The sequence below is a fragment of the Montipora foliosa genome, chromosome 4 (assembly GCF_036669935.1).
Source record: "Montipora foliosa isolate CH-2021 chromosome 4, ASM3666993v2, whole genome shotgun sequence".
Classification (NCBI taxonomy): Eukaryota; Metazoa; Cnidaria; class Anthozoa; order Scleractinia; family Acroporidae; genus Montipora; species Montipora foliosa.
Window position 1 is genome coordinate 37,889,093 of NC_090872.1, and position 10,000 is coordinate 37,899,092.

General features: G+C 36.6%; 2 protein-coding genes across 4 annotated transcripts in view; one reads left to right on the forward strand and one right to left on the reverse strand.

Annotated features, from left to right (window-relative positions):
- LOC138000744 (ORC ubiquitin ligase 1-like) overlaps positions 1-6,753 on the reverse strand; it is a 27,507-nt gene extending 20,754 nt beyond the window's left edge. Inside the window, exons 1-3 of the mRNA XM_068847369.1 lie at positions 6,528-6,753; positions 6,276-6,411; positions 5,114-5,202 (exon numbers count right to left, since the gene is read on the reverse strand). Coding sequence (XP_068703470.1) covers positions 5,114-5,202; positions 6,276-6,411; positions 6,528-6,608 — 306 coding nt within the window. The 5' untranslated portion in view covers positions 6,609-6,753. The remainder of the gene's footprint in view (positions 1-5,113; positions 5,203-6,275; positions 6,412-6,527) is intronic.
- LOC138000745 (dolichyl pyrophosphate Glc1Man9GlcNAc2 alpha-1,3-glucosyltransferase-like) overlaps positions 6,678-10,000 on the forward strand; it is a 29,728-nt gene continuing 26,405 nt past the window's right edge. For 2 of the 3 annotated variants that reach the window (XM_068847371.1, XM_068847372.1), the window contains exons 1-2: positions 6,678-6,826; positions 9,188-9,266. In XM_068847371.1, coding sequence (XP_068703472.1) covers positions 6,708-6,826; positions 9,188-9,266 — 198 coding nt within the window. In that variant the 5' untranslated portion in view covers positions 6,678-6,707. The remainder of the gene's footprint in view (positions 6,827-9,187; positions 9,267-10,000) is intronic. The other variant, XM_068847373.1, reaches the window with a different exon arrangement.

Genomic DNA, 10,000 nt, shown 5'->3' on the forward strand with positions numbered 1-10,000 from the left:
AGCCATCTCAATGACAAATGTGATTTACGGTTGCATTCAACACTTATATAGACCCTTAATATACATGTATGTTATGTTTTCCCATTTAAGACCACCGTAAACACCCACAGATAAGCCACACATGCAGATAAGAACCACCCTGAATTTAGCAGCTCACATTTTGGAAAACAAGTTTTTTGAAGGAAATCAAAAGAAATCTAAAGTCAAGTCTTCTTCATCCACTGTTCATTGAACATAAACTCACTATTAACATCGAAATGGAAAATACTCTAAAGTCTTACCCACAGTTTTAGGGGTGTTACTAAACACAGGAATGTAATAGAATGGAACAGAATATACCGGAATAAACCGGAATATGCTGCAATGGGGCAGAATAACTCTGGAATAAAACAGAATGACATCGGAATGAAACAGAATGAACAAGAATGGTACCGAAATAGACCGGAACGAGGCGGAATGACACCAGCATAAGGCAGAATGAACCAGAAGAACACCAGAATAAAGCAAATTAGCATAGAGAAAGGAACGAAACAAAGACCGTGAATGAATGAGTATGCAGAATGGAGAGACTGACAGAAAAAAACAGTTTACATTAAAGGGGAAGCAACAAAGCTTGGAACGAGTCACAATATGTTCTCACAATAATTATTGCAGAGTGGTCCACTCACTTTTTGTTCTGCGGAAAGAAAAGAAAAAATATTCTTCATGATTGATGTTTTTTTCTGTGCTTCTGACTCTTCTTTCTTCAAACAAAGGAACACTGTGTTCAGGTTCGATGGCATTATTGTCAACCGAATCGGGGAGAAAGATTTTTCCAGTTTGCGCAAACCTATTTCCGTATATCTCCATCACGTGTTGGTCGAAGGAAGCAGGCAAGCAGCAATTAATGGTAATTAGTTTGTCGTTCGCTGAACTTGATTGCGATTGGTCAATACACAATTGACATGTCAGAATAAAATAAAAGTGTTCACGGGTTTTTTGACTCGCACGGTGAAAGTCACCTCCAAGATCAATGGAAAAACAATTATTAGGACAACATTCTGTTTCTCTTGCTACTGCATTTGTTCACGAAAAAATATATTACTTCCACAACAAATAATTATTTATTTAGCGACGGATATACCCATCAAATTTTTCTCATGACCGAAGTGCTCCAAATGTTACGAAAGGCAAAAACATGTGAAATTCCCTTAGGGAATAATGTGACACAACAAAAGCTGATACAAACCTAAAATCGGTCGGCGCTAACTAAAACACGAAATTTTGGCATTTTCAAGTTCAATTTCCGCTAAATTGCGGTTTCTTTGGTTGTCATTCCGCGTCTTTCAGGTGTCTGGTATACATGTATTCCAGTACCATTCTTGTTCATTTTGTTTCATTCCGCTTTATTCTGGTTTATTCTGGTATATTCTGCTCCGTTTCTGTGTTTAGTAACGCCCCAATTTTAGCACTTTAATATATAATGAACATTGCTTCTACCAACTTTGACATATGATTGATCTTTTTCTGGTATTTGTTGACAGGAATTTCTTCATTCAACAGAGGTATGTCCCTTCTAGCAGGGTCCAGGGCCAATGCTTTGCCCACAAATTTTTAAATCTCGACTCTCATAAATGCGTTTTCCTCGATTTTAGGAGGTAAATTCAAGGACATTTTTGAAGTTTTTAGGCATTTCTTGCACTTATATCCAGGTTTGACCCTAATTAGATGCACGCCCAAGTTTGACATCCAACACAAAGTGTCCCTTTAAGTCTAAGCATTTGCTACCTATTTTCAACAATAAGGTAAGGGTAAAGGTTAGCGTTATTTTTAGCTTTGGGCAAATGCAGCAGTTAATCTTCACTTAAAGAGCAGCATTTGGGGGACACTTTGTGACATAAATTGTCTGTATTCTGAGACACAAGTGATGTTGAAGTTGGCTAGAAGAGCAAGGGAACACTTCGTGACGCTTATTGAAATCTGGGTGCATCTAATTAGGGTCAAACCTGGACATATCTCATTTCTTGTTGCCTTTTTAATGAAAACATGTCACTTTGTTTGAACAGGTGCTCTTGAGTTTGATGAAGTAGCTTCAGCAGAGTTGAAAAATTTCTTTATGCAGAGTACCTCAGAATCACTTTTCCTTCTTTTCCCGCTGACATTTCAGCTTATAAACATGTATGTTGCCCGACACGGTTGAAATACACAAACTGCGGGTTTACATTATTTCACATACACGAGGTAGAAATACCGCTGGCCAATGAGCTTTTTACCAATCATACGGGATGTTTTACTTGCCCTTGTAATGAATTAACCTTTGGAACATTTCTACAGCCAGTCTCCGTCTGTACAGCTTGAGTTTGTACTACTCAATTTCTTTTTTCACAAATTATAAAATAGATGACTAATCCATAGACTCAAATTACTCAATCACCAGGAAATTTATTCGGAATAGCCGGCGATTTTTTCTGACTGCCGGCTTCTATCTCAGGGATGTAGATACAAATTTTTATAGGCATGGGGACATTATAGGCGGGTGTGCATTCACCTATGGGGGTCCGGGGGCATTGAAAATCTAGACTCTCTGAAACACTTTTTCCTTGATTTTGGGACAAATTTGAACACAGATAAACATATTTCCCACAATAAAGCTTCAGTAAACTGAGTGTCAACATTTCTGATGTAGATGTTTATTAGTTCAACTAAACTGAAGTAAAACATAAATATGATCAATGTGCAGATGACTGCGTGATAAAGTAAGCGGTTCTGAGCGATTCTGTTGTGGAAGTGATGAAGCTTCTTTAGACAATCTCAGCTGGTTGTCTAGAGCTTGTCGTGTTACTTTAGGCCAGTTTAAAAAAATTCTTATTCCATTGACCTCAGAATCAGTTTTCTTTCCCCTTTTCCCCAACATACATGTATCAAGTGAATTTTGGCCAATACTGGTCTGTTAATTAAGCCAGGAATACGAAATTTGGCGTTTACTATTTTGCATACATCAGGTGTAAATAGTACTGCTAACGCAAAAGAGCTTGCAAATAGAAACGCAGTGCAATCGTTCAAACTAAAACAAAAATGGAGTGTTTTTGTTCATATCGGTTGCGTTTAAAGAGAAACTAAGTTGCGGGCAAATAAAAAATTTACTGCCATTCTTCTACAAACATTTGGGAGAGAGTAAGTTCTTTCTCAGGCGGCTTCTGCCCTTTACAGCCGGAAAAATGACGCTCGCAGCCAGGTAATTTTCCCGGCTCCCGGCTATTATCTACACCCCTGCTATCTCACCCTCACCCTATCTCACCCGATTTCTAGCGACTATTTTTGGAAAAAAGTGCAGCTTATCTGCGGGTGTTTACTGTAAGTGATGTTGCTCTGGGAAACTATTCCTTTCAAATGTTGTCTAGTGTACTGTGGAAATACCACCCATCTAATAAATTTATCAAAATCAGTCAGGCAATGTTGACACATCTTTTGAGAAATATGATTGGATGTTGTTACAACAAAAAGGGGAGATTGTATACTAGGTAAGTCTAGAAAAATAGTGCACTAATAAATTAAAGTTCGAATTGTAAAGTTCTGGGAGCAAAACTGCGACTTAGGACGAGCTATCATCCCTTATGAATCATGCTTGAGTGACAATGGTAATGTACAAAGCATTCCTTTCACCAGGATGAAAAATGTCAATCCTGAACTTGAAATATATGGGGTTCTGGTGAAAGTAGCTGAATGGAAATTAAGAATCAAACAAAAATTGAAGCGATTTAGATATGCATTATAAATAACCTGAACATTCCTAGGATGAGCTATTGATGCAGAGGTCTCTTGAAAAGTAAGTACATCAGGATACAAATTTCGTAGTTTGTTCGGTGTTTCCTTGTATATCCATGTATAAATTTTTAAAGCAGTGCCCCTTAATTCTGCAAAATACAGCTGAACTTTTACTCGAAAGTTGTGGGAGCTAAAAGTGCCTTAATCTAATGCCTCTTTTTGAAACACAGAATGCTTTGTGCTCAAGATCTGTCAAAACCACCTTGTTAAAGGAAACGTGTGTGCAGTTGTGATGCGGTATCATTGTCACCACTGATATTCAATGGTATTCAATGTCGATCATCAAGACATTGGGAAAATTTTCATACGGTGTCTCCAAAACAGTGTAGTATTTCAACAAGACAAAGGTTGTTATTTACACATACCAGAGAGGAAATGCGGTACTAATCAGCTTATAGAAAGAAGAAAAATGCTGAAATCCTGTTATGTAAAACACAAATAATCTGGAAATGCTGCCAAATATAATGTTATGTTGGAAATACTGCTTGGTGTCATAAAGGAGCTGAAGGCCTCTAATCAAAATCCCTTAACAAAATTTGCAGGCTTTCAAGCTTTAATATGACAAATATTGAGTTTCTGTGAAACATTTGATATGATTTTCAGTTTGAGTACGTAAAATTGTTTGAAATCATGTGATGGCTCCTTGTTAGCCACATGAAATGATGGTAGATGCTAACAGGATATGCCTTCATTATCATTATCATTATTTAAAACAATTAAAAAGAATAGAGAATTGAAATCTTGACTAATACCCAGTCGCATTCTTTGGTTTTCCAGAAAATGTTGAACTTTGCCTCTTTAGCTTGAAATAGAAGCCTAATAATGCACTAAGAAAAGTGGACCATTTGAACTTTCTAGGTTATCAGAGGGACACAAACTAGACATGAATATTTCTCACATCCTGCCCTCCACCCAGATTTTTCATGCACCCAGATTTCTGCACCTTGAGTATGAATTAGTACTTTAGACTTTGCTCAGACAAGGACAATACAATCGAAATGACCCTGGAATGTTTTTTCCAAAAAGATCAAGACATTACATCAAATTCTCATTAATCAAATCTAGAATTACTTTATATCTTAACTGAAGCCTATAAATGATTATGAGCCATAATTCTAAAAGCAGACTTAATGGCTGTGGTCAACTTCTAGTCTCCCACTCCACTATAGACGAATAAAATGCAAAAAAAAGGAATTTTGTGGTTCCTTTGTACAGCACTCACCAAGTGCTTTTAGTACAAACGTATAATGAACAAATAAATAAATATTATTAAAGTTGCATGCTGTGTGCATGTGCTAATTTTGTTCACCTCGTATTCCCGTCTTATTAGGTCAAGCCTTGTGCGTCTCAGTTCGGCTCTAGTCATGGCATCAGAATTTACAGGCAATTCAATACTTCCTAATATAAATAGAAAAGAAAAAAGATTATTCGTGAGAATATTGTTCACTTCTACAGAAGAAGGTGTTTTTGAGTCAGAAAAGGTCAGGTTAGGGTGATACTGATCTTCTAATAAAGGGCACTGATTAAAATCCAGACAGGATGTCTAAATGGGACAAAAATAGCACAAAGGTACCATGTGTTACCATAGACACAGAAAAATTATGGTGCATTTTCACAGTGTGCATTTGAGCAAGGGTCAATGAGTTCCAAAAGCAGACAATAGTTGCTAGACAGCTTTGTCAAACAAGGAGAGGTAAAAACACGCAAAAAACGGCGGGAAACTTAGGAGTGGGCACACTGTAATTTAACATCCGTCTGGCCAAAACAACAGACTAAATCATTAAGGATTGTTTTTTAAATAAGCCGAGGTTACAGAGGTTATGGGATACTGCTTCATTGCAAATGCAGTTATGACAAGTATGTCGGTCAATGACCCACAAGTTAAGACGCATATTGTATAGGCGAGTCAGAGGGCAGGACTCCACGCAAATGCACACCCAGTCATCCAGATCAAGTGAACAGACGCCACTTGATATCATTTTCTGTGCCACAGAAGTCTCACACTGCATTGAGATATCATCAATACAAACTGTGAACAGGAGAGCCAACTTACTTTCAGTACCCACAAGAAGTTGTAAAGAAATGTCTTCATTTTCAGACAATAATTGTAAAATTGTTTGCGAGGACATTATAGAAAATAACATTTATTTTTTCTTTTCCTTACACCGAAACAAGCCGACACCGCATTGCATATATTTCGACAAGGAAGCAATTGAATGCAGTCATTGCATTGTATTTAACTCTCGCACTTCTGTAAAATTTCGCCCATCCATGCACATCAGAACATCCGTTAAGTTGTTACTTTATGCAGTATTCAGAAATGTAGTTTTCAGAAAACAGTGTTAAGCTTAAACAAACTCACAAAGGGCCGACTGAACTCTACCTGCCCTTCCTGATCAGCAGAACAGTTATCGTGTATTCACGACAAAGTCTCATTTTACAAGAAGAGTAACTTAATTGTAATTTCTCACCAAGAATTTTCTTGCATGGCTGCTCCGCTGTTATAGACGTTCGACACGTCGGACAAAACGAGTGAGACCGAAGCCACATATCCATACAGTTTGAGCAGAACACATGCTGGTTTGGGCAAACCACGGGCTCTCGTACCTACGGAAGAACGAGGAAGACAACTTTCAGTCTGTAAAAATGATATAAGATGCTCATATTGCGCGGCAACAATCATCTCAAGGTGAAAGACTTCAACGCTTCAAGAAACAACTCACCTTTCCCAGGCATATCTGACAAGAAATCGGAAGAGTCATGGACAGGGAAGTCGAGGAAACGGAGACCTTTTTGCTCGCCATGAACGTGTGTCATGCCATATGATCTGGATTCAATTTCCTTCGTGTCACGATGTTTTGCCTCAAAACAGTACAGTACTGTACAGCAGTTCCTCAATAGTCATGCGCGAAAGTGTTCGATTCAAGATGGCGGTAAATTCGATGCCAGATGGACTGGAACAATGGTGGAACAGCATTGTCCTCTTCTCCGTTCTTTTGAAATCGTTGCTGATACCGACATAGTACCATTCAAGTATTTTTAGCTTAAACAGTAACGGAAAAATAGTCTGCCACGATATTATTAGCATTTGGCGGCGTTCTCGGACATGCAATTGCGTAATTCATATTCAATGAAAGGAAAAGGAAAAAAAAAGGAACTTTATTTAAGTGTCTAATCTTCTAGCGCTGTAGAGCACTATTAAATCGGGGACACTGTAAATTGAAATTAACAAGTTAACGCAAATCAAATCAAATGACGAACATTTTTACATTGCCATGTGCAAATATAAAGTTACGGGGTATTCTTGAAATACATATGTAAATTCCGTTTCGGCCAAAGAAACTTAAGCCATGAAGATTATTACGTTTCAATAGAGTGCGTTGAAGGAATGAATTAGACTAATAATGGATGTCGCAGGAACTTGAATAAGAGTGCGTCAGACCGAAACGTCCGTGAAAACTAGTAAACAGCACTGTCGCTAAAATCGATGGGGAGGAATGCTTAATCGTAAACTGTATTCTGTGCATTATTAGCTGAGATATGCGAACTTTTCCTATGACTATGAATCGATGATGTTTTTAATTGCTCTCCTTGACCTGGAAACTTTTGAGTAACTTTCACCTCTTGCTGAAAGTTGAGAATCGCATCACCTTTTCATCTATAACCCGCACTTCATGATCAAACATACATTTATTGTTGAAATTGGCCGTTTTTATACCAGAGACGCATAATCCGTCCAGACGAATTATGCGTCTCTCGTGTTATCCGTCTAGTGTAAAGACCTGACTAACTATATGAGAGGCATAATTCATCTGGGATGAACTGAAGCAAACACTTTTTCTGCGTCTGTTAAATTCATCTAGTATAAAGACAGGCGCAAGATGCATAATGCATCCTGTGCTCGTCTTTACACTAGACGAATTTAACAAACACAGAAAATATGTTTGCCTAAGCTTGTCCCAGACGAATTATGCGTCTCTAGTATAAAAACAGCCATTGTCCGGGTATTAAAGTGTGATAATCACTTCTTCCTTTCAGCTTTTCTTAATCTTATGAATGAATACTGTATTACAGTATTTGGGAGTTCTTAATGTTACAGTAGTAAACAATTAAGGAAAAAAATCAGTGATAGTGGGTTAAAATGACATTTCAGTGAAAGAAAAGTTGGATCTCATCATTTAATAAAATGCTTGAGAAAATTGTGTTGTATATGATTAAAAGTAAATATATTGTGCCTGCAATGTACAGAGTGTCGATTAGGTTAAATTGAATCAGATTGAGTATTCAGTTTAGGTTTTTTTCCTTTTCTTTTGTTGTTGTATTTGAGATTTGAACTTGTTTAATGTGATTTCTGTTTTCGCTATAACCTGGAGTTGTAGGAATTTCAGAGGTTAAATTCTTGCTATTAATCCGTTGTGAAGTTCTTGGTAGTGTAAATTTCTTATTGTGAACTGATAGTCATAATTTGAATTGCTTCATACTCTCCAGAAGTTTTTTGTTTCTCAATTACTGGTACTTGATGTATGTAGAGACAACTGAATCATGGCTGAAGTGGTAAATGGTATGTGCTTCAGTGAATAATAAAGCATACCTCATAACATGCCACCAGAAATCACATAGTAAATATTGTCCTTGTATGTCGAAACCTTTTGCATAATCGTTTAAAATTTTTGACCTTACAAATACAACTAGGCGAACATGAACAGACAAAAACTGTCACGTAGAGAGTATGCGTTTAGTGAGAAGCAAACCACACTTATTACTAATTACACAACTTTCTTTTTCGCAATATGTTAATAATGTTTGAGTGTACATGATCTGAGGAACGTGAACAGACAAGAACTGTAGAGTGTATGCTTTAGCAAGAAACAAATCACACCTCCTATTACTAATTACACAACTTTCTTTTTCGTAATATGTTAATAATGTTTGAGTGTGATCTAAGGAATGTGAACAGACAAGACCTGTAGAGTGTATATTAAATCACACATCCTATTACTAATTAGACAACTTTCTTTTTCATAGTATGTTAATAATGTTTGAGTGCAATTTGAGGAACACAAACAGGCAAAGATGAACAGACAAGAACTGTAGAGTGTATGCTTTAGCAAGAAACAAATCACACCTCTTATTACTAATTACACAAATTCCTTTTTCGTAACATGTTACTAATGTTTGAGTGTGATCTGAGGAGCGCAAACAGGCAAACACAAACAGACAAAACTTATGGAAATTCAGAATCTCAGTCTGTTTTGAATGTCCAGGTTCACTGAAAGCCACCAGACCTCACAAATGTGGAAAAGGATTTCCTTAGTCAAAAGAATGGAAATAAAATGACATTACCTTTTTTTTGCATTTTTGTTCTGTTTTTTTCCATTTTTAGTCACTCAACTGATTTTGAGGTACATAGAAACTGGCTTGCTATCACACACAGTCATCCATTATCCAAGTGGTATTATGAGGTAAAGGAATGACAAAATTTTTGGAAACATAATATTCCCAGGGCTATGCTGTGAAATGCCTATTATCATCCAGGACAATGCCCTTGAGGAGTTTAAGGAAAAATACTTAGTCCAATAATAACTATTATTGGGAAGGTCATGGTTGAATGGCACTTTTAACTTCACTTTAGTGTCTCTCTCTTAAATTTGCCACATTTTTTTTTTCTTGCCTGATAAAGTTTTAATTTCTTTGAGTATTAAACTATATTAACTTGTACATGCAAGCAATAGTTATTTAAACATTCCCTCCCCTATGTAAGTAATATTTAATTAAAGGTGCAATTTCTCTGAGATTTTCTTTGATTATATAATTTTTTGCTGAAAAATACTTTCATAATAATAATAATAATAATAATAATAATACAAACATTCTTGTGTGGTGCATTTCCACAGCTCAATGTGCCTTACAACCATTTTATCACTAAACAAACTCCCTATCTAATCAAAACCAAAATAAATTACAAAGATAAAAAAGATATCACTCTCTAAAAAGATGTACGTTTTAAGTTTACTTTTAAAACAGTTTACAGTCTTCGCTCTTTCAATGTTTTCAGGCAGAGTTCCATAGTTTTGGTACTACAAATGAAAAAGTTCTGCCACCATAACTGTTAGTTCCAATCTTTTGAGGATGGAGTACTAAGCGTGACGATGATCATAACATTCTTGATGGATGGTATTCATCAATTGAAGGCATC